The following is a 25,516-nucleotide window of genomic DNA, read 5'->3' as shown; positions in this document are numbered from 1 at the left end:
AATTATGGCCATCAGCTGTCAGGAGATGATAAGGGAATCCTTGTCTAGCTCAAATTTCTCTGTTAAAAGTTGTTATTTCAGTTATCTGTTTTAATGGGCCTTTAAGCTGATTATACACCCCTAAATGTAAGGGGTGGAGGCAGAAATAACATTTTCCACTGGGCAGCAGGTGGATGAATGGAACTTGTCATAAATTCAGTCTTACAAATTCCTTTCTTTTGTGATGTGGCTAACTTTGCATAAAGGGAAATAATACACATTAAATTTTACATCTTCTATTGAAAACAAATTGTACAGGGAGCAAGTCGACTAAGTACAAGTAGACTGTGAGTTGTGTGTTTGGTGTGGTGGTGATGTACATACATCCAAAGCTTCACAGTGTAGCACAGGTGGCACCTAGAATTGCGTAGGTGCTGGTGGTGAGAGGTTTGGGGACAGTGAAGTTGTGTCCAGACACAATAAGGTTTGATCTCCTGTCTTCCATTACAAGCCTTGAATCAGCTGTGACATGAAACTGTGCATTAAGTAGTACATGTGATTCTCAGCCCACTGCTGACCAGAGCAAAAACACTTTTTTCTAGCAGGGTAACTGTGTATAGAAAGTGCTTTTACTGGTACCACAACAAATCAAACACTTCAACAAGGCTTTTCCAAAATCCATTCCTTATAAATCCTGTGCACCCATTATTATTCTCAGTTGCTATTCATGATATTAAAGCCTCATATTCAAAACTCATGAATTAACACTGCTTGAAATTCATTTCAACTGTTGTATTTAGATGTTTGGGATGATTTTGGAATAGCCAAAAAATTTAGATACCCTTACAAACTCTAGATGGGATATTTAAAGTTTTAAAGAGATGTTTTGCAAGTATTGATCCAGAACTTCCCTAATAGATATTTTGGTATTTTTCTTTTGTATCTTAATGATAGAGGCATCACAAAACCACCAGTCATAAGATATATTGTCTAAATGGTTATTCACTATAAAAGTAATCTATAGTTATCAAAATTTGATGAAATAATATGACGTGGTAAAAGTGAAGTCCAGTCTCTTGCATTCAGCATCCCCTATCTGTGCATGGTCTCTGATAATCCCAGACAATGCAATCATTGGAAATGTTAGGCTAAGGAATCACCATTAGTACACTGGGACAGGACGAGACAGTTCAGTTCAATGGCCGCAGGGGAATGTCTCCCCACTTTCCCCTGGGGCTGAGTGTCGTGCTGTCCCAGCTACCACGGTAGTCTTAGTTATCTTAATGAATTAGTGTTTTCCTGTTTGTTATATGCTGCATCAGATGCTTCATTCTTTCTCTTCTCCATTTTTCTATGTATGTGAAGAAGACATGGGCACGTGCCAGTGATGCACTTCACACAGTAAAAAGATATAATTTTTTTCTCTGAATCATTGCCTATACTATCATCAAAGAAAAATCACTTAGTTGTGTGCAGGTTAAGGTCAACCTCCTTGCTCGTAATGGTAATGAAGGCTGCAGTGTTTGTATAACTACTATACTTGGGTGCGACATCTGAGCAAGGGAGTATATAGATGATCTGGAATTTGAATTCCTGAAGGAGATCGAGCCCTTTTTGCATGTACACAAAACTATTCAAAGTGGTCTTTAGCACACTCTGAGATCATGGTTTGAGGATTCAAGTGACAGTGGAGTTAAAGGATGTCCATAAATGATACAGATAGCTGAAAATGCTATCAATGATTATAGAGAAGTGCTATCCAAACACGATAGTGATGTACGAGAATGACAAGGGGTCTCAGAGTGATGAAACGGTTAGATGACAATTGAAAGATAGTTTTGATGCCAGTGTATGATGAGAACAGACAATGATCACTATGAAGTCAGCAATTAACTCTGATTCCATTTAGGAAGAATTGCTCACTGGAAGATGACAATACAGACATCAAAACATAAGTGACATCAGTAGTACTGACTGGAGATCTAGGCCTTGGAAAACTTTGATGATCCCAATTGAACTGATTCTTGTGGGAAATCTCCAATCAGCACGGTTTATTATGGTCATTAATCGCATGACGACTTACAAATTGTGGGATACAGTAGTGAGGAGGGTTACAGCAACAGATGGCTCAATGTCTATTGTGTTTCTCACTTAGACATCAAGAGTAAACCAAATACAATAGTTCTCTTTTTGACTCTATCTTCTGACCTCCATAGAAATGACAGGAGCAACACATGATGACCAAATCATACCGAAGTGAATAATATACTGAGCCTGAAATTGCTAAGAAAATATAAGCTTCACAGCACTCTTCAGCTCATGTTAATGTTAAGAAGAAACTCATTAGAAATTGTGTTGTTTAGGCAGTGAAAACTTGCTGTCACTTTCAGCTGGTGATTTTTGATATTGATTATAAGTCTTACGAAAACTGCAACTGAGAATGTTAATTTAATAAGCCACTGGAAATATGTAACTGATGATTAATAGTAAACTGCATTATCATATGGTTATGTACCGTGTATATCATAGGAGGCTTTATCACTAAAACTGTGGGCAGCAAAACGACCACTGAACAAAGGAGCTTTGGAGTGAGAATATTGGTAACCTGACCCTAAGATCAAAATCAAGGAGGGGGAAAAAGTAAATATTAAAAAAGAAAATGGAAATGGCACTTTTACATCCTTGAGACCTGAAGATAGTTCAGGTACTTCTTGAGTACAAGTGACCCTCCAAGGAGGACATGCACCTCCCATGAATAGATGTTCCTCACAGGATGCAGTGTGTTTTTCCGAGCAAAGATGATCTTCCCAAGGAAAAAGGTGTTCCTCCCCCTACAAAGTGTACCATCTAAGGGCAGGTATATCCCTCATGAGGACATTTGTACTACCTAAGGAGAAGTATGTGGTTAGACAATAGGCTTACCTCCAAAAGGAATGTGCACTACAGAACAAGTTAACTTCCCAGGAACAAGTGTGAAGTCTGAGGACAGGTGTACCTACCATGGACAGGTATAAAACCAAAAAGCTTGATGTCCTTCTTAAGGAGAGATGTATGAATATTCAAGAATAGGTGTACCATCAATGAAAAGGTGCAACCTCTCTGGGGTAGGAGTACCTCAAAAGAACAAATGCACCTCCTAAGGACTGGTGTATCTCCTGAGACCAGGTGCAATGTCTGAGGGCTGATGTGCCTTCTAATGGACTGGTGTGCACCTGGAGTTGATGTGCACCTGGAGGACGTGTGCATTTCTGAGAACATCTGTATTTTTCAAGAACAAGTGTACCTTTCAAGGGCAGATGCATCAGCTTTGTGAAACTCCAGAAATCAAAGACAGGTGTACCACCAGTGGAAAGATGCATTGGTTAAGGACAAATGAACAAGCCAAGGAGGAAGAGAAGAGGTGAATTGATGGACAGGGTTACCCAAGAGCCAGAGGCAATAGGTGTGTAAGTAGTTATTACATACAGTAGTGGAGAATGACTCATGTTAAATTTCAAAATCAGCTTCTTGTCATGGTGGACGAGAGATAGAGTACCTAGCTACCAACAAGAGAGAGAGAGAGAGAGAGAGAGAGAGAGAGAGAGAAACATACAAGTTTTTGTATCTGCAAACATCCCTAAAGCTGTTAATTAATAGAATATAATCTTCAACACTGGTCACTTTCCAGTAACAGTGAACATATCTTATCGCATATACATATACATCTTAAGCTAAATGCCCCACCACACTTACAGTACATCAGTCATACCTCAGGAATTCTTCTCATTTACTTGTACATAAGATCCATCTTATAAAATCTGAATTTGGGCAAAGAAAATTATTATATATAGGAAGCATCATCCAACCATCATCACATTCACTGTACAATGAACATGCACACACAGCAGGAATACAAAGTTTTCAACAATACATCATAAAACACATCAACGGTGTTGATGTGTTTTATGATTTTAATCTAATCCTCTTCAACTTTTTGCTTTAAACCACTTATAGGCTATTTCGGTTATCACAATACTGGGAATTTCATTCATCTTCCTTAAAATAAAATGGTAGTTTTGCTTTTTCAGTTCACTCAAATTTTTAGTAAACAGTTTATGGGGGTGATAATAGTTTTTCACTTCATTTTCTATTTTGACTAGATATTGTTTTTTTTTAAACATTAAAAATAATATGCATTACACAAAAGCAGTTTCCTTCTCTATCATCTAATGACTAATAGAGTAAAACAAAAAGATAAAATTGTGATTAGGAATGGATATGACGCATATATTCTATTCATATATATGTATATGCAACATTCATAAAAATACCTTATGACAAACACTTCTAAATTACCATAATGCATGACCAGCAGCAGTAACTGACTGGTATCATAAAAAAATATCAATGACTATTTTCTTCAAGTTTCATATAGTTTTGAATCCTTTCATAAAGTACTATCATATCAAGATTTAAGTCCTCCAATATTCTTTTGATGTTCATATCTCTATTATCAGAGAAAGAAAAGGTACATAACATATTCAACATTTTGGCTGAGTTATCCTTTGAAAGTGTTGTCCTTTGAGTGTCACAACATTTTATCTTTTTTAAAACAAGCTCATTCAACCCCTCAAAAAAAAAAAAAAATGCAGCTGTTGCCTGCATGCACTGTGACACAACACTTCCCGATTTGCTTTACGTTTACTTAGCCACTTCACAAATGATAATGACTTTGCTTTAAGTTTACTTAGCCACTTCACAAATGATAATGACTTTTTCATTAATCATATTTAACTTGGTAAGTTTTCATTTTCTAAATGTGTCAGTTATATAGAGCAATACGTGATTTATTTCCCATAATAATAGGGTACACTGCAAAAATATCACATGGTTTGCTTCTGCTAAAATCTGAGCAGGAGTTATCAAACCACAGCATGTTTGATGAGCATAGAATGATGCTCATCATGCACACTAAGACAAAGGTAGCTTTTGCTGTGCTATACTGTCTATATCACCTTTTAGCATAATTAAAATGTCACTCTGCCCCACAATATAGCAAGGGGATTTGCAAATTTAGATCTAAAGTGATACCATGGTCCACTGTTGACATGCTAAGAGGTGTACCAAGGTGAGGTTCTTTCCCAGAGGCTTCTTGGCGTGGAGCTGCTTTCACAGGGAAGTCATGACTCACTGTCTTCCAAGTTTACTTAACACGACTGCTTTCACAGGGAAGTCATGACTCACTGTCTTCCAAGTTTACTTAACACGACTGATGTGGTTTTATCAATCCCATTGCCATTACTTGATTTCTAAATGGTAGCTACTTCTCTCCTTACATCACTACCTACTTGTTTATGTTTCAGGCCTTGCTGCTTACTTCCCTCATTAATTAAGCTGTATGTCTTTCAGTCCATGTTTTCAACTTCTACCTTTGACTGTGGTGTGTTCATCTCCCATCTCATATGTCAACTTACTAGAGTCCCAGTATTCTAGGACTTTTTCAGTCTTTACCACTAATCTATCATATTCATATAAAAGTGAAAACATTAAAGGAGGAAGCGATATTTCACTTATGGTACTGCTGATGTGCCCTGCCACCCTCGAGGTTCCAGAAAAAATAACTTGTATATATCAAAAAACAACACTCGCTAACACGTTGAGAAGATCATCCACATCAGCTCAACCAATTCCGGAGGCTGTTCTGAGAGCACCACTAAAGTTACAACTATAAGTCTATGGACTTCATGCTTTGAATGCTGGGTTATTAATAAAATGGACAAAAGAAATTCTCTGAAGTCCAAAATTTTTCATAAGATCCAGTCAGTGATGGTTTGGAAAGCTGTCTTTTTAAAACACCTTAACCCTTTACAAGAAATTATCCAGTCAAATGTGTTTCTGCCATTATGATATGTAAGCTTCATCAGCCTATGCTGGGCTTTACACAAATAACTGCAGATTTCTTTATGAGGGGAAGGATCATGTGCCCTTTACTCATAGAACATGAACACTTTCTGAAGGGATGTGCTGGGACATTAACGATGAATTCCTGGCATTGGTGAAGGAGGATGAGGACATCTTAGGTGCGGATGGATCACCCATGGGGACACTGGAGTAACGAGAGGTCCGCCAGGATGCACTGCACCCATGGCTGTGGTGACCATGGGTATCATGTGGGTGTAAGACTCGACTTGACTGATGTGATCCATTCCATGATGACAGTCGTATCGTCTGAGTCTTGCTGTTGGTTAAGGTCCGTGATTCTCCGTAGACACTGTTGTCACGACAGGCTCCAGACTCCAGTGCCGCATTCCTCCTCCTGTTATTGGAAAGGATACCCCAGCAGAACATCTTTAAGAACAGCTTCCGGAACTTCTGTCCAAAGATACAGTAGATGATGAAGTTGACGGATGAGTTGATGGTAACAAGGAGATTACTAGACATTGTCAGCTCTTCAATGGTGATGTTTAGGAGCTCTAAGACATTAATGATGAAGGCAAGGACATTGCAGATGAAGAAGACAGAAACGACAACTAGCAGCATCACTGCTAAACCAATCTCCTTCCTCTGAAGATGACTCAGCTGCTGACGTTCATGGTTTGCTGCCCGAACCTGGAATTTCAGTAAGTATTTTAATCTTTGGTATGTATGTTCTACTTAACAATTATCTAGCTATTCGGCTAGTTATTTGATAACTCTGAATGAAGAGAATATTAAATGACATAAGAGATATCAGCGTTATATGTACTACATCAGTAAAGATTTCACCATTTGGCTCTTAAGCTGCCTCGCAGAAGACCTAACCCAACACAGACACACCTTACTGACTGGATTGAAATAAAGCTTCTGGTCTTAACATAGTACTACTGAAAATGATGCTTCAAACCACTTGCCTGACAAATAACTGTATTTTTGCAAAGAACTAGATTTCTAGTTCATGGAACAAGGACATGAATAAATACATGAACAAGTAAGATATACTTCACAGCTGGCCACCATACCATAGTCTGCCACGATGGCTTCACTCTAAAACTCATCTCTGTAAAGGGGTTCCTAAGGAGCAGTTCTTTCTCCAATTCACTTCAATCTTTTCCTACTTGACTTCCCATTACCTCCAGCAAACCTCAACATGAAGGTCCTCTGATATGCAGACGACCTTACAATTACATCACAACACCCCAACACTGCAGAAGCAGAGACAAATATGCAACTATATTACACTACTGGAACAATGGCTCACCTGAGGCAGAATGTCTGTATCTCCAGAGAAGTACTTCATTCAATCACTCTTTTAACCTCACATGAACACGAATCCAATTTACACCTTCAAGTCTCCTTAAATAGGCAATAACTCCAAAACAAAACCACCATCCATTCTCAGGATCACATATGATGCACGACATTCCCTTCCCATACCAAAATCAACATAAAGGCAACGCACAAACTAAATGTCCTCAAAAAACTAATTGGCACCAGCTTTGGACAAAAAAGAATCAACTGGCACCCTCTAAAGACAATCAATCTGCTCCACCCTAAACTGTGCTTCACCTGCCTATTCTTCCAATCCCAAGAGCAAACAAAAACAAAAAAAAAAAGCTGCAAGCCAAAGAAAGCAGAGCACTCGGAACAATCATAAGCAGCCTAGCTCCCATTACACTCAACACATAACACTGTGAAACAAAGATCATCCCTTTGCAAATGTACCTCAAAATGATCAGCACTCAGTTCCATGCAACAGCACTAGAAAACTCTCTTACAAACCATTCCATAAGCAATCATCGGCCTCCAAGTAGAAACAAAAAGCTTATCCCCTGTCTCGCTCTTCAAAAGCCTCTATTCACCGACCCCCCCCCCCCCCCCCCATCCACACCACCACACCTCAACAAACATAAAACTAACAGATTGCATACCCACTGAAATGACTTAATAAGCACTATACAAATGCCCTGCCAACTCGGTCTTAAACTTCATCCAACCAGATACAAGCCCAGCAGAAGCCACATTTCACAAAAAAATATGAATCACTTTCCCATCTACACTATGATATCACCCATCCCTAAAACACTAAATATGCATTCAAGATATTCCATGAAACTTCATGCCCATGATGCAACTACCACAACAATGACACCATACACCTAACAACTCTATTACCCTGCACACAGATGCACACACAACACTACACTATAATGTGTAGTGTAGTGTGTGTGCATCTATGTAGTTCTGCCCAGCTGATATGGCCAAGTGTAGGACACTGAAGATTTTAGGAAGGTTATGAGGGGGCAGAATGATATCAAATCTTTCTTGATTTATTTTCCAGTGCAGGACAGAGTGTGGATGCGCAACCCTTGAAAGATGAGAGGACTATTGCCATTAATGATAAGCAGTGAGGAATGGGCATACCACATCCTAAAGAAGCTGGGTGAGTGGAACAAAGAGGTGCAAACTGAGAGTGTTGCTCCGAGTTGTAGCAGTACCATGGACCAAGCTACTACTCATGGGCAAAGGGCAACATAGATGGTGATTGTGAGGAGGACTCAGATCATCTATAGCAGGGGAGATCAACATAACGGAGGCTGAGATAGATAGCTTTTCAGACCAGGACGACAACATCAGTATATAGTTTACCGTCAACAACAACAGCCTTAGGATCTGAGAGACTTCATCAGGTAGAGAGGGTATACTGCTTGTATCATTCCTTTGTTTTGTTAGGTGTTATGTAAAATAAATAACACTTGTAAAAGCTGTACTCAGTAATTTCTCTGGTAAATAAATATCTTAACAGACCAGAGTTATACCTGACGCTGACTGAATGATAGTTCATGGAGTGTGGGCATCAGTGTCATGATTTCTGGCATCTTGCTGTTGCTGCTATGCTTGAAAGGCGAGTAGAACTGTATCTTTTGTGACAGACTTCTGGATCTTTCTTAGATCCCTTTCTTTCTTGGGAAAGTTTGTATATAAAGAGAAGGAGTGACAGCAGCTAGAGTCAGTTTTGCAGCCAGTGTCGGAGCATGCATGTCAAAGTAGTGTTAGTTCAGTAAACAGTACAGTAGTAGTCAGTGCTTATCTCCAAAGGAGATTGTGCATACTATCATTAAGAAAAGGCAGCGAATAATTTCTCTGCTGAATTGTGGCTGTATGTTTCTACTTTCTGTCAGTCTAATAAAGCTCAGTTTTATTATACAATGACTCAACATTGTACTGTTTACATCAATTCCTACACATATTTACTTCAACACCAAAGGCCTGCAGCCTAAGGTGAGAAAAAAGTTACAATAACATATTACCTGGTGAAAGAGTAAAGAAAATGAAATGTTATTTAATGTATTCTTGAGCATAGCTGACAACTCACCTCTCTGTAGATGAAAAAATTGAAGATCATGAGGCTGAGGAATGGCACAAGGTACATGACGAGCAAGTACATCCACATGATGTAGATCTCTATGTAGTAGGGATTTTGCCGCAGCGCAGATGGCACCACGATCACACGAAACACCTCACCATCAACTTTACACTCCTGCGGTGGACAGAGAGCATTTACAGTGTCTACAAAAAATAATGCTCACCCCCATCCCCATATAATTTTAAAGGTGATACATGGTTAAGGTTTACTGTGGCTACAAGCATATAATACTCTCAGCGTGAAATCCTCATACATCTGGTCACTGAGACAAGTCTTTCTAGTGGTGCGAGCACCATCAACCTGTCTCAGTGTGCCTCAAGCTATTTTGAGGGAATGATGATCTTTCTTTCCTCTTCTTGGCTACCACTTCATTTTGGGAATTTTCTTTCTAAGCACTGTATTTCTTCTACCTGTACTTCAAGATGGTTGGCTCTTACCTTTCTAGGGAGGAGAAAGCAGTAATTCTCGCCTGAAAGCAAGAAAATGTAGATACGTGTGAGATTTCTAGGTGCACTGGGTGCTCAGAATGCAAGATCAGGCATCTGTTTCCAGCAACATCTCATCAATACCTTGTCCCATTTTGGGAATCCTCACCCGATGAACCGAAAATATTCACATAGAACACTTAAGGAACCTTGTCAGTTCCATGCCCATATGTCTTCAGATAGTAATAAAGGCCAAAATATTGAAGAAAAAGTAATAAAAATAAAGTGACTTTTTGAGAATGTATGGGGCGGTGGATAAGGTATTTTGTGGACACTGCAGTGTAGTGTACTCTATTCTTGGTAGCTGGAAGGAGAGCAGTTGGCTTGCAGGGATTAGTGTGATGGGAGAAGGGTGGCCATTGAAATGATATACTTTCATTAGTTAAGTAAGTACGGTGGAAAAAAGTTAGGTGGCTGGTAGCCCTGTATGTGCTAAGATGGCTAAATCATGCATGATAGGAGCTTGGCAATTAGCTGGGGTGTCTATGACTGTGGGGTAAGTGTGGTATGTGGAGGATGGTTAGTTAGTGTGTTGTAACTGATGTACACGAGTAAAGTAAAAAGTAGAAAAAGTACTGATACACATGCTGTGCTTAACATTTTGAAATACAGTATGGAAAGTTTCGATATATTTACCTAAATACTGTCAACTAATGGTATGCCCACTTTCCTTATTAGCAATAACACTACACAAGATCAGGAAAGCTATCAGGTACAATTAATTGGTAGGGTGAAGATGTTTCCCTTGATGGCATTACCAGTTATGCCTATACTACTACCATCTGCTATCTGTTATAGTTAAAACTTTCTTGCATTGGTAAAATACACCTGATTATATATTTGTGTAAAAAAGCAACATATGATCACATTATAGTGAAGTTTAAAACAAAGAAAATAATTGGAAAATCTGGTTTTGTTCTGCAGTTCACATTTCTAAACTAAAATATAAGAGTAATATATCAGCATGATTTTTTTCCTTTGCATTTCATGGTCATATTTTTTGTTCCACTCCCTATAAGTGCCGTGATAAATGGCTACAAAAGCCATATATAATTTTGAGTAAGATTCAGGTGAGCATGTCCTGAAGCTACAAGATTCGCAATTTGAATTCTGTGGGACATGGCTGTGGTCAGTGTGGTGGGACATCATTCAGGCAGGGTATTCTAAGTATGGTAGTTGTATGAAGTATATGTGGTGGAGTACTCTGATTGTTTTACTTGGCTGGCATTAGTGTAAAAGGAGATCAGTTAGCTTGGGGTACTCTACCTTCAGTAGGGTTGTTTTCATGTGGCAGTTGTGAGGTCAATGTGAGAACAGCCATTTGAGCAATACACAGGAGTTAAATATTTGTAAGTATCCCATCTCTCAGAACAATCATTCATATCAATTTTAAATTGCTCCTTGCATCCACCGCTGTGTTCCTGTTCAGGCATTTTTACATCTTTTGTGACTTATTTTCTGATTAGATTCCTATTATGCCCTTTTGTTAAGCTAGCATTTCGCATTTTATAAAATCATTTTGTTTTTCATCATATCTATCCAAAGCATTGTACACTGTTATAAAGTTTCTCCTTTTTCCTTTCTTCTAATGGAAATCCATGACTACCAGCCTCTACCTATAACTTAGTTCCCTTACATCTGGTATAGTTTTTGTTGCCCACCTCCGGAGCTTCTACAAATCAATATGTGTCCCTTAAGTGAGATGATAAGACTGATGCCGCATAATTCATTATGAGTCCTATATATTCGGAGGCAATTTTGATGCTGAGTGGTAGGTAATTAGCATCCTTCACAATATTCCTGATATCACATTTCTGTGGATGAGCTTGGTACTATATTAACCGTCAAATCTCTTTCATATGTTGATTCTTACATTTTTCCTGCAGGGTGGTTGTCATAAAAAAGTTTCCTTTTTCTCTGCCCTATCAGTATTACTTTACATTTGGTTGAGCTAATAATCATTAGCCCAGTGACAAACCACAGATAGTCTAGGTCTGTTTGGAAGTTCTCACAGCACTGTGTAAGTACCTACTTGTAATGTATGGGGAAGGAGTTTGCACTCATGGGACCCTGATTTCTTCAACTTTCTTTACTATTATCCAACCTTTTAAACATCTGTACACTATCCACATTATCCACATTCAAAGTATCAAAACTCAGTATATTTCATTCATCCACTACCCTTACACTACAAAATTACTTCTTTACAGTTTTTCTAGTAAGTTTCTTAAATAATTTCATGTTTAAGCCTCCTGTCACTGTATCAAAAATTGCCCACTATCTATGGCAATCAATATGGGGAAACTTCATCAGGGCCATGGACCTTATATGGGTCAAGGACTTTTAGCAGTATTATGTCTTTTCTAGCAATTTTAGTGTTTTCTAAGATCTTCCCATTCCACCTCACCTCTGGCTATAGTGTCTTTCATTATGAAAACAATTTTTGAACCTACAATTCAGCTCAATACATATCTTTACATCACCCATTAGAACTCTTCCCCCTGAATCCCTTAGCCTGCCTGATTAACTCTCTTTAACTGATATTTTTACTCCTGTTAAATTTATGGAAAAGTCTTAGATTATTTTCTAACTTGCCCTTAAATTCTTTTCAAGGCCTTTCTGCTTCTCCTTTCTGATCTTCCTATAATCATTCCTTGCCCTTTTAAATGTACCTTTCAAGTGCTGGCTGGTTGTGCCATAAATCTTTCCTCCCCCAGAGGCGGCGTCATCACTTGGTTTTTATCTTAACCTCCACTCCTCCCCCTTCCATGGTGGGCAAATTTAAGATATCTAGCCTTCCCCTGTAACTCAGCTCTTTCAGTTCTGGTGCCATTTTTGTTGCCTTCATTTGCACTTTCTCTCCTTGCTTTTCTGTGCTTCTCTAGGTCCAGTGACCAAACTTGAGAGGCATACTCTAATTTTGGCCTTTTGTAGGATATGAACAATATACTGAATATTTCCATATCCATAAAACTGAATACTATTCTACTATTTACTAGCAGGCAGTTTGTTAACTTTACTCATCTCCTAATGAGGGACCATGGTGACAGTGTACGGGTAATGTCAACTCTGAAGTTCCTCTCATCCACCTACTCTTGCAGTTTATTTCTTGCTTGATAATACTGATTATCATGATTATGAAGCCTTTTTTGACTTTGTCCTATTGTAATTTACTCAAGCTGGTTTTAATTAACCATGTATCAGACTGTATGAGGTGCAATGAAAGTAGGCAATCCGTCCTAACTTTACTCTAAAGTAGTTGCCTTTCATAGGAGATGAGTGAGCATTACCTCTACTCCTATCTGACTCCCGCCTCCAACTACCCGGCGAGCGTTCCAAATTCCAACGCTGTAAGGTGCCGTCCGCCTAACTATCGTACTACACACTAAACCCTACACCCCCTGAGCCCTGACAAGATTTTGGTAACTATATGTGACATTCTATTACAACAAAAACAAAACCAGAACGTAGAAACCAAGAAAACAAAAAAAAGAAAAAAAGAAAAATCCGAGAAGGCATAATGCAAATTTACATAGAAATTACCGTTCAGTAACAGTACACTTCCTTTACGTGTAAGAGGAACAAAAATGGCATAATAATATTGTGTTCACTCTTCACAGAGGCCACCACAAACATATCTTGAAGCGTGCGGGGCGGTGTCTCACAGTGAGGACGTCGCCACTTGAGGCTGGGTGTCGCCACAACCTGGGGATCGGGGAAACCAGGAGGGCGTAGGTGACGTGGGTTTCGCAAAGACAGGCGGCCACTGCCGTCCAGCTTCACTAAGTACTGTCTACGCGGCTTCACCTCAACTATCACGCCCGACCTGTCCCACACCTTCGAAGCGACGCCCTGCAGGCAGACAGGGGTGCCCACGGACGGCTGGGGTAGCTTAGCGGCATTACCTGCTGGGCACTCTGCACGAGAGCCCCGCTTTCTGCTATGGCCCGCTCCCTGTTTCGCATCGGTTCTCCATCGCCGGTTTATCAGATAATGTTGCCGGGGCGCCAGAACACTATTTTCGCAACTGTCTTCTAGCTGCCAGCAGTGCGGGTGACTTATCCCCCCTTCTTCGGGGGGTGTTGAGATATTGGAGCATAACCTGAGCAGTTTTGTTGTTGTGAAGGTTACCTCCAACACCCGTGCTGCCCAACACCCGTTTGCCTGCCTTTAACGCTGCTTCGGCGAACCTATTGGACTTGGGGAAGTGGGATAAGGACATGCCGGCATTGATTATCCATTTTTGTAAAAGGCTTCTATCTCCTCGGTGTCCCCGTCCGAGGCGATTTCCTTGCGTGCTCCCATCTCCTGAAGAAGGTGAGCAGCCTTGCGATAACTGCGCCCGAAGTGACACTTCCGGGGAGTTGTGCCTCTTCCAGCCATCCTATCAGCTTCTCTGCATAGGCTAGGTATGTGTGCCCCTCCAGCTGAAACACGTCTGTAACAGCCTGCTGGAACGGGAATTCAGAAGACGGTGCGAGGACTAGAGGCTCTGGGGGTTGGGACGGTGCGTCTCGCATTCAAGACAAGATGCTCAATGGTGCTTCAGGTCCGCCTCCATCGCTGGCCAATTTACGGTCTGTTTGGCTCGGCGTGTCATCGAGTCAAGCCCCTTGTGTCCTGCGTGCAGATGGACTGCCACCCGTTACCTTAGTGCCTCGGAAATAACTAACCTGACGTGGGAGTCATCGTAGGTGTGTTACATGTTCAACGACTGCGAGTCTATCCCTCACTTGATAGTAGGGCCGCAGGCACGCCATCTCTAGCCTTCTTCTCTCAGGCCAGTCCCCGGCCCTGACACTACAGAGCAGACGCTGGTAGGCCTGATCCCCTTCCGCCGCCTCCTACACCGTGTCGTAATCCAACACTTATCGCCGTCATCGAACGCTGTCCCGTGGTGGCCACCACAGCGCTGGCCAACTCCCCCTAGTTGGCTATGTCCTTCTGGTCTAGCATCACGGTGAGAATGGGGCAGCGTGAAAGCGTAGCCGCGTTGTCGGCCTTCCCGGAGACGTATCTGATAATGAAGCGATACTGAAGGGTCTTCTCTTTCAGACGGAGGAGCCGAGGGTTGAGCACATCCTTGAGTGATCGGTCTCCGAACAGCTTCACGAGCGGTTTATGATCTTTATCGGCAGGAGGTTAGGGCATCCCAGCTGAAAGAGCCGGGCCTTCACAACACAGCCAGTGCCTCTCCTTTCACTGCCGCGTAACCCGTCGGGCATGGTGAAGCTACGTATCGCAGCCAGCCTCTCCTCAGTGGGTGAATACTTCTCCCAAACCAGGCGAAACCCCACCAATTCTATCTCCCTCCACCAGAACTGGAACTTCGCTGGTTGTAGCGCGACGCCTTTGGTGGCGCAGGTCTCCAGGAAGTCGTACACATGCCAGAATGCCTGTTACACGCTTTCATCATACAGCGACGTGTTATGGATGCACCTGTGTTTCTTTGGCACTCCCTATATGGCGTCGTCGAATTTTCGTGTGTATGCGTCTAGGGCGGTACAATGTCCCATGGGGGTGCACAAGCATCTGTACTTGCCCCAGCGGGTTATGGTGGTGAGGCGGCTGCTCTCTTCGTCTGGCCTCACCTGATGGAAGCATTAGTAGGCATCCGCCACTGACTTTAGCTGTACCGAGGGACTCCAGAGACCATGTCGACGGGCGCCTGTGTGTGGTGCGTCTCTCTGCGGCACCACCTGTTCAGCTGTTGGTAGTCCACAGTGCGCCGCGGCTGGCCGTTTTTCTTCGCAATCACCACCATGTGGGCGCAGCATTCCACCGCTTCCCCGTCGGAACGGGAGTGATCACGTCCCTCTTCACAGCCTTGTTAAGCCGGCGCTTAACGTCAGCCTCCCAGTGCTTCGCGACCAATGCAGGCGTGTAGCAGGCGTTTGGCTGCGCCCCAGGGAGGAGGTGGATGTGGTGTGGTGGGCCGTTCATGATAGGCAGCGGGGAGCGGGTAGTGTTGAGCGTGGTACTTGAAGAGTGCCGGCATAACCACTCCTCCAGACGCGGAATGTTCTCCTCCACTGATTGAAGGGATATACCTAGAGGTCTAGTGAGTATAAGCGTGTCCGGGGGCATCCCGGCACCCCGCTGCTAACGACTGTGAGGGGTTTAATTAGCAGGAAGTAGTCAGGCACCTAATCCAACCCTTACACGCCGTCAGGGAGAGGAACACCTTCTTCGCTGACTCGACAACTCGGACCTCCTCCTCGATCATCCTGCCGCGGATCTTGGTCCGGAAGCGGCAGCTGCCTAGGTACCTCATCCGTAAGTTGTCGATGCCTCTGATCTCGTTAGCCGTTGAGTCCAGTCTCGATGCCTGCACCAGAAGCATCCTCAGGAGCGACAGCTCCACCACCGACAATTGAGGGCCCATGTCCACCACGGCCTTAATGCAGTGCGACTACCCACCTCCACTCTCACGGTCGACAAGGGTGCTGCACCTGCCGATGCCACTGTCACGGCTCCTGACATAGGGGCCTCCTTACCCTTGCCACTCTTGCCTTGACAGCAACATACCAGGTGGCCCATTTTTCCGCATTCTCTGCATGTCAGGTTTTTGGCGGTACAGCTCTCACCCTCGGTGTGCTCCCCTCACCTTCTGCAGCTTTATCGTTTTTTTCCCGTTTCGGTAGGGTGGACGGAATGCGGAGCTTCTGGCTCATGCCCATACATACGTCCGGTATGGATGAGTCTACCATCGTCCGTGTCCCAGCAGTATGAGGTGCCACACGCCGCCACTGAATGGGGTTCATGAGGCTCCGCACCATGTTTCGCACTTTCAAACGCAAGGCACTTGTAAATAACTCTTAAATAACTCTTCTAGTTTTGCTACAGGTCTCTTCTGAGGTCACTGTCCGTTAGGCCAACTATGACTTTCCTCACTAGTATAAACTCTGAGATGTCATACTCGCACTGCGGGCATACAAAGTTACAGTTTATGACCTCTGTCTGTGCACTGTGAAAATACTGTGCGATAAACACCCGGAGCTTGTCTGTGGTCGAAGAACCGCTGCCACAGGATACCCTAGTTTGTCTTCCTCGTGGCTAGCCTATCCACCGCCTGAAGCGACTCCTCCAAGCTCAGGCTATTCCACCCGGCTTCACTGAATTTAGCATCAACCGCACGCCGCAGGTCCTCTGAAAACAGCAGACGTACGTAGTGCACAGAATCGTTGTCTGACCACCTGTTAAGCTGTGCACATGTGGTGACAGATCTCTTCCATGATCTGAACGCAGCTTTAAAGGGCCCAGGTTGAGTTGGAGAAGGACCTACCTAGCGGGGAAGTGAGGGTGTCCGCTGCTGTGGTTGCGCTGTGGGAGTTGGTGTAAGGCCCAAGGCGGCTTCCGACTCCTCCAAGAAGCTCGAAAGCTCATCGATGACCAACCGGTGACAATGCTGTCTCTTCCATGTTGATCTTACTTGTACTGGTAGAGCCGTATCGGACTCACTGCGCCATGTGCGAGGTGCAATTAAAGTAGGCAATCCGTACTTAACCTATCATGAAGTAGTATCTTTTCACAGGAGAAGGGGAGCCTGACTCCCGCCTCAACTGCCTGGCAACTGCAGAGATGCCAATTCAAATTTCAGATGGCGTTAAATCCGCACCCGGAAAGCGCTAAGCTTACTGAAATGACAGCGAAAAAATGCTCTTCGAATTATTTCTGTTTTTTGACGTGCTGAATTATTAATAACAGGTACGAATGACTGCTTTAACACTAAAACACTCACCATTATTCCAGATCCACTAATTTCCAAGTCACAATATCTTCGTCCTTGGTGTCCTGGGTTGTGGTGGTCTATCTGAGGGTCCTGGTTGCGATGACTCGTATGCTTTCAATGATCCAGTGTGTTTTTCAGTACTTTCTTAGTTTATAATCATAAACGCTGTTTCCATTTCTTCTTAGTCCATACTTGTTAGTTAGTTTTGCATTTAAGCTTTTGATACTCAGTCTATTTCGAAGCTTTGACTTCATGATGTTCATATAACTAAAATTATGCTCTACATCAGCGTTAGAGTGAGGCAATGTCAGAAAAGTAACGACAAATGTGTGAGAATTTCCTCGTTATCAGTAAACATCTTTGCTAATTCCAGTATTCCAGGTTTTATGGGTAGCAGGCATTCACTTGCACTCGGTGATGACAATGGACATTGTCTGGCAAACGTTGATGAAGCTGTTTCACCAACTCCACTATAAAATGTATGCATCTTCCTCGAATATCCTATTCATCAGGAAACTTACATTGTATCATCTTTTTAAACTCTTACCCCAAGGACGGTTGTGGGTCTAAGTAATCCTCAACTGAATCACCTTCCTTTAATTATCTACCTGGTATGAAGGACCTTGGAACTTATGGAATCAATAAGTTAAATAAGGTCACTTAGCGGTTTGGTTGGATCCCTTACCTCCGCTTCATATTTCTCATTTACAAGCTGAACATTTCCAAGAATATGCTTCAGGAATATCAGGAAGGCATAGTTAAACATGTCATAAAAGATCTGAGCTGTGTAACACCTTTCATCAGTTCTTGCATTTCAAAATGAGTCTTAACTTCAACCCACTGCTGCAGTATTCTTACATTTGCCAATTGACAGCCATCAAGTCTGGCTAAGCTGTATCAATTTCAATCGAGCTTGACCATCATTGATGAAAGAAAAGATCTTGTACCTTGCTTGGCGAACGGTAGAGTGGGAAAACCAATCATAGGTCTTTCTGTTCATAGAATCCAGGTACCTAGGGAGACATTCTGCTGCAGTATGATACACAGCTAGCTGCAGAGAATGAAGCACACACTTGATCAGTGTCAGATGAGGAACTTCTAACTTGAGTTTGGCATACACCTGTCATCACACAAGCACTGTCGGTGCCTATTGCAACGAAGTTTTGTATTTCTAACCCATTATTTTTCAATGACTTCTTATTGGCACCACATATCCCATTACCACTACAGTCACTCAGGTCAACAAGGTCCAAGAAAGTCACTACAATCTTCTTTTCAGAACAGAATCGGATAGCTATCCCAATAGTTTCTTTAATGTCATTACTTTCATCAGTTAAGAGGCTAAACTTCTGATTGTCTATATCGCTTTTCAAATCACTGTTAAAATGCGGGCTATCACATTGCACACAACTGCACTACACTTAGACCTTTTTAACTTGAAATTGTTGCATCTTTTACTGTCTGCAAATCGTGCTTTGCACATCTCACTGAGATGACCAACAACACGTAATGAATAGCTGAGATGATCAACAACACGTAATGAACAGTGTTCTGCAACGAATAACGATAAATTTCCTTGTCTCCCGTGCATCATCACTCAATTATTCACACGGAATTGTGGTGTGTCTTTGAGTACTGAATGCCTCTTCAGCTTTCTTGTGTTTAGCTGTTTGGCTGTGTCTTTCAATGTTACTAAGTCTGGAAGACAATGGACAGTTGCAGTACCTGTAAAGACATTTTGTGTCATCCCATTGTACTTTTCCTAACCACTTTCTATATGTGAGGTCTTTCAACCACTCTTCTCTAAATTGTTAAGTATATTTATTACTCATTGTTGTGTTCGTTAAATGTAATGGCCTGCACACACACAACCAGCAATGTTACTGTCCTTCATGGCCCACGGATAGATCTGTCACTAAGAGAGTCCGACCGAACCTAAACTGAACGGGGAACCTGAGGAGGGGAAACCCGCGGAATACACCTGAACTGAATCTGTTCAAATATTTTTCGAACATGTTCATTTCGATGAAAATTAATTACGTGCAATATTTGTATTGTTTTCCTTGTTATTTTGATAGGTTTCGATTAAACTTCCTAAATCACATTAACATATTCTAATTAATGTTTGAATTTCCTCATATACTGAAATAACACTAACTTTAGCGCTAAATAAAAAAAAAAAGCGCGGAAACGCGATAAGGCGCTAAACACGAAACTTACGCCCTAATCTCTATCAAAAGCGCTAGATCTTGCGCCAAAAGCGCTAAGTTGGCAACTTTGCGTCGGCGAGCGTTCCAAAGCTGTCAGGTGCCCTCCCCCCAACTATCGTACGACACACTAAACTCTACACAGACTATATTTGGAGTCTGTCAAGGTTCCTTTGGAAATTGCTGCAATTGCTTGCATGTGTCCTTTGTTCCTCTCCATTAAGATAATTTTCCATCCTCTGAAGGAGTCTTCCCTTATTCCTACCCGGAGATCCAGCTCCATAACCAGTTTCCGATATGGCAGAATGTCAAATGCTTTTTAACAGTCCAAATTCACACAATCCACCCTGCCTTCGTCTCTATCTACAACAGAACTTATTCTCTTATAGAAATGTAAAAGGTTCATTATAAATCATCTCTTTTTCTTGAAAACATGACTTTCACTTAGGTAGTTTCTTATGTGTGTGTGTGTGTGTGTGTGTGTGTGTGTGTGTGAGAGAGAGAGAGAGAGAGAGAGAGAGAGAGAGAGAGAGAGAGAGAGAGAGAGAGAGAGAGAGAGAGAGAGAGAGAGAGAGAGAGAGAGAGAGAGAGAAGGTTTTATAAAGGCCATATGTATTAATGCTGAAAAATGGTCTTTTCCTTCAGGATGTAAGAAATCAATCAATAGGACCACTGTAACACTGGAAACATTTTGTTAAGTATATTCATAATTTCTATAATCCTAAAGATCTAAACGAATGATATTTACAGGAACATAAATAATAGAAAGCAATAAGAAAATTAGGTGAGGCATCTGACCTGATAGGAGACTTCCCAAAACCTGGGCAGATTGTACAAGATGGAGAAGAACGCCACACACAAGACGTACACCTTGGCCCGTCCGTACGTACATAGCGAGCGTGCCCTGAGCGGTCGACACACTGCTATGTACCGCTCCACTGTCACAGTCACGGTCAGGTAGACAGACCCTGTCTGCGCTATGAGCGCCAGAGGAAAGACGAAGGGCGTGACTCTCTGGTAGACTCCCTGGCCATACCACTTCATCGTCTGTGTATATTCGCTGATCTCCGGCAAGCCGAACATCAACACTGAGGTGGTGGTGACGATCATATCAAAGGACGTGAGGCCAATCAAGCAGCAGTTAATGGACGACAGCATCTTAGGCCTGTGGTGTGGGTAACACGGTATTATCAGGAAGACAGAAGAGGCAGACGGCTAACTGGCACCTACTGATGAAAAGGAGATTCTTTGAAGAGTGCAAAGATTGTGGTCTATTCAGTATCTAAATATTTAGCGTATGACTGGTGTTAAACCACGGGTCAAACTATCATCTGTATCATTTCGCGCCAAGTATAAACAAGTATCTAATGATATTCGAATCAAACTGAAAATCTCTTTATGATGCTAAATATAAGATCAAATCCACTCGTTTCAATTGCGTGGATCTTTTCTCTAACATGCAGCGCACACTTCTAATTACCAAAGATCTCAGTACTTATGTGAGCACCTGGACAAGAAAATACAAACTTCCTAAACAAAATGAGGGTGGAAATATACTTAATGACAAAACAGTAGTTCTCAAAAGGATATCACAATGATGAGGTAAACTCAGTGGACAATACGGTAATGAAGATACGACTAATAGCAGAGAAAAAGAGATGAACTGCAGATGTTCTCTGTCTACACCAGTACCTGGACAGGATAGTGATAGAGATGAGGTTGCCGGCCAGGCCTAAAAGTCCGACTGTGGTGAGGAGGATCCCATACACAACAAACCGGAGATGTTCGGGCGGCGGTAGTGTGGCGTTGCCCTGGCACATGTCGACCCATATCTCGCTCTCGTTGTAATCAGGAGGGATGATTTCCACCAGGGTGGTGGTGGTGACCTCGATGGCAGTAGTCTCTGTCCTCTTGGCCTCTACCTCCAGGCTCTCCAGCAAGCTGGAGTTAGTAGCCATTTTTTGGTGGTGGAGGTCCTGGAAGATCTGTCGAGGAAGTGGAAGGTGACTGTGAGCCTTTGATTCAGAAATGGATTGTTGTGAGAGAGAGAGAGAGAGAGAGAGAGAGAGAGAGAGAGAGAGAGAGAGAGAGAGAGAGAGAGAGAGAGAGAGAGAGAGAGAGAGAGAGAGAGAGAGAGAGAGAGAGAGAGAGAGAGAGAGAGAGAGAGAGAGAGAGAGAGAGAGAGAGAGAGAGAGAGAGAGAGAGAGAGAGAGAATGCGTTCCGAAACAAAAGGTAAACCTTGCAAAACAACACAAACTCGTTTTCGTATAATACATGACCAAGTATGTCCTGCGTATAGACAACACTAACCATCAAAGGAGAGTCCATGGCTATGCGGCAAGAGGGACCGACTGCGGTTCAGACATCACTCTGTAAATGAAAAGATATAAGGAATTTCTTACATAACGATGTATGGTGCCTACAAGGGGACTGAAATCTAAGGAAGCAACACATTAAAGAGTTTTCAAGGAATTCTCCAGCTAAAAGACATGATAAATGGTTAAAACACTGATCGAGAAGTTTATGGATACGTCTTAAATTTGCCTTCTGAGACACGTAGAAATACGAAGAATGAATATAGTTAAATCAATCCCTAAAAACAACCATCCTCTCTCTTCAGAAGCACAGAAACTGTGAAGGGCTCCGATTACAATAAGCGTAGGTCTCCGAAGATATATCAGCAAAGATGATACGGCGTGGAGGTCCTTTTTCCATTCATCACTGAGATCTCAGAAGCTCTCTAGGACAGCAGTTTTGCATGAGGCCTATCAGTAACTCGTTTTGGATGGGCCATCAGCTTGACAACTGTCCGTGTAAGGCAGAAACTGATGGATCTGAAAACAAATCTTTTACTTTGCCGTGATACGTACACTCCTTAACGTTCATGTGCACCCATCACAAAGTACTTAGGTCTCTTATATTTTCTTCTGCCTCTCGGCAAGTCTTGTCTCATGAATTAACTCACGGTGAGCTACTCTCCATTTTAATCTTCCTCTTCATTTCGTGATAAAATTTCCTGAACTTCAAGTCATCACGCATCCATTTTTTTCATCGTATCCTCACATCTCTCTGGAGACATCTTTGGATATAAAGGAACATTTTCGCCTCCGCGCCTCCCACACTGATAGTCTTCATCCGGACCACGTACGCCAGCCCTGCTTCAGGTGAACCCCTGGGTGCTGCACGTCATCTATGATCAGTTCTCTCTGATGATCACATTCTAAGTGACTCTTGCTCACGGGTTACTCCTGGGGCTCTCATCTACGTCTCTCAGGACCCAATTTTGCTAGCCACATTAAGACAGTAACCCGACCTAAACTTGAACTCTAAGGCAACTGATACCTGCTCAAACTTCCTTCATTGAAGAGACTTCTTATCAGGCAGCGAAAAATCTGGGTGGGTAACGTTTTCTTATATTTGCTATAAGCAGTAACTGCGGAATCTTAAGTCTTAAATAAGCTCTCTATAACTCTTGCAGCATCTTGAGGAGCATGTGAGATCTCTCAATCATCCAGGATCCTTTCAGGCAGGAGATCCGGGTAGAAACGTTAGGAGAGGCCAGTGTGAGACTTGTTACATCTCTCGGTGCGTTAGTTTTGATGAGGTTTGTCCGCAAGCAAAAACAGCAAGCAAGAACTTGTCCTGACAGGGCTACATACACTATGGCTGGGGGCAGTATCCTCCCATACTTCATCTCATTAATCTGATTCTTCAATATCAGCCTGCGAAACCCACCATTTGGCTGCCTATTGGTACACTGACCTCCTGAAGGAGGTAAGCGAAATATCCACAAACCTCATCACAATCAATGCAGCACAGCCTGACATGGCCTCCTCCCTTCTTCGGCAACACCTACCTTCTTTCGCATCACAAGAACATCAAATGAATAATATAGGAATGAAAACTTGATCGGTATTCCCAGTCATCGTAAGAGTTTCCACCAACACGGACATAATACAAACGTCCCCATTCTTTACAACATCATTGGTCGAGTAAGTACTTACGCCAGCAAACGCAACAACAGTGATGCAACAAAATTAGTTGTCAACCTAAGTACATTTTAGGACCAAGGTTATATAAATATATATATATATATATATATATATATATATATATATATATATATATATATATACATATATTTTTTTTTTCTTTCATTTCTTTCAAACTATTCGCCATTTCCCGCGTTAGCAAGGTAGCATTAAGAACAGAGAACTGGGCCTTTGAGGGAATATCCTCACCTGGCCCCCTTCTCTGTTCCTTCTTTTGGAAAATTAAAAAGAATAATGAGAGGGGAGAATTTCCAGCCCCCCGCTCCCTCCCCTTTTAGTCGCCTTCTACGACACGCAGGGAATACGTGGGAAGTATTCTTTCTCCCCTATCCCCAGGTATATATATATATATATATATATATATATATATATATATATATATATATATATATATATATATATATGTGTGTGTGTATGTGGGTGGGTTGGGCCAATTCTTTCGTCTGTCTCCTTGCGCTACCTCGCAAACGCGGGAGACAGCGACAAAGCAAAACAAATAAAATAAATAAATAAATAAATAAATAAATATATATATATATATATATATATATATATATATATATATATATATATATATATATATATATATATATATATATATATATATTATTAGGTACAGTAGGGGTGAGGGTCAAGTCAATTGGGAGGTGAGTTTGAATGGAGAAAAACTGGAGGAAGTGAAGTGTTTTAGATATCTGGGAGTGGATCTGTCAGCGGATGGAACCATGGAAGCGGAAGTGGATCATAGGGTGGGGGAGGGGGCGAAAATTTTGGGAGCCTTGAAAAATGTGTGGAAGTCGAGAACACTATCTCGGAAAGCAAAAATGGGTATGTTTGAGGGAATAGTGGTTCCAACAATGTTGTATGGTTGCGAGGCGTGGGCTATGGATAGAGATGTGCGCAGGAGGATGGATGTGCTGGAAATGAGATGTTTGAGGACAATGTGTGGTGTGAGGTGGTTTGATCGAGTAAGTAACGTAAGGGTAAGAGAGATGTGTGGAAATAAAAAGAGCGTGGTTGAGAGAGCAGAAGAGGGTGTTTTGAAGTGGTTTGGGCACATGGAGAGAATGAGTGAGGAAAGATTGACCAAGAGGATATATGTGTCGGAGGTGGAGGGAACAAGGAGAAGAGGGAGACCAAATTGGAGGTGGAAAGATGGAGTGAAAAAGATTTTGTGTGATCGGGGCCTGAACATGCAGGAGGGTGAAAGGAGGGCAAGGAATAGAGTGAATTGGAGCGATGTGGTATACCGGGGTTGACGTGCTGTCAGTGGATTGAATCAAGGCATGTGAAGCGTCTGGGGTAAACCATGGAAAGCTGTGTAGGTATGTATATTTGCGTGTGTGGACGTATGTATATACATGTGTATGGGGGGGGTTGGGCCATTTCTTTCGTCTGTTTCCTTGCGCTACCTCGCAAACGCGGTAGACAGCGACAAATACTTCCCACGTATTCCCTGCGTGTCGTAGAAGGCGACTAAAACGGGAGGGAGCGGGGGGCTGGAAATCCTCCCCTCTCGTTTTTTTTTTTATTTTCCAAAAGAAGGAACAGAGAACGAGGCCAGGTGAGGACATTCCCTCAGAGGCCCAGTCCTCTGTTCTTAACGCTACCTTGCTAACGCGGGAAATGGCGAATAGTATGAAAGAAAGAAAGATATATATATATATATATATATATA

At 42.2% G+C, this 25,516-nt stretch overlaps 1 protein-coding gene and 1 long non-coding RNA gene across 23 annotated transcripts in view; one reads left to right on the top strand and one right to left on the bottom strand.

The window, feature by feature from the left end:
• Positions 1-259: 259 nt before the first annotated feature.
• LOC139755660 (FMRFamide receptor-like) overlaps positions 260-25,516 on the bottom strand; it is a 786,605-nt gene continuing 761,348 nt past the window's right edge. For 19 of the 22 annotated variants that reach the window (XM_071674303.1, XM_071674305.1, XM_071674296.1 and 16 more), the window contains 4 exons: positions 21,478-21,770; positions 20,584-20,950; positions 9,311-9,475; positions 260-6,567 (listed from right to left, as the gene is read on the bottom strand). In XM_071674303.1, the coding sequence (XP_071530404.1) occupies positions 5,950-6,567; positions 9,311-9,475; positions 20,584-20,950; positions 21,478-21,770 (1,443 nt within the window). In that variant the 3' untranslated portion in view covers positions 260-5,949. Of the gene's footprint in view, positions 6,568-9,310; positions 9,476-20,583; positions 20,951-21,477; positions 21,771-22,096; positions 22,157-25,516 lie in introns of all 22 variants that reach the window. The other 3 variants (XM_071674313.1, XM_071674314.1, XM_071674315.1) reach the window with 1 other exon arrangement.
• LOC139755663 (uncharacterized) lies at positions 6,441-9,154 on the top strand. Its single transcript, XR_011714147.1, has 2 exons — positions 6,441-6,578; positions 8,276-9,154. It is a non-coding gene; the product is annotated as an uncharacterized lncRNA (long non-coding RNA).

Source organism: Panulirus ornatus, chromosome 19 (assembly GCF_036320965.1).
Source record: "Panulirus ornatus isolate Po-2019 chromosome 19, ASM3632096v1, whole genome shotgun sequence".
In the NCBI taxonomy this organism is placed as follows: Eukaryota; Metazoa; Arthropoda; class Malacostraca; order Decapoda; family Palinuridae; genus Panulirus; species Panulirus ornatus.
Note: the sequence above shows the minus strand (reverse complement) of the source record. Positions and strands in the feature narration are given on the sequence as shown.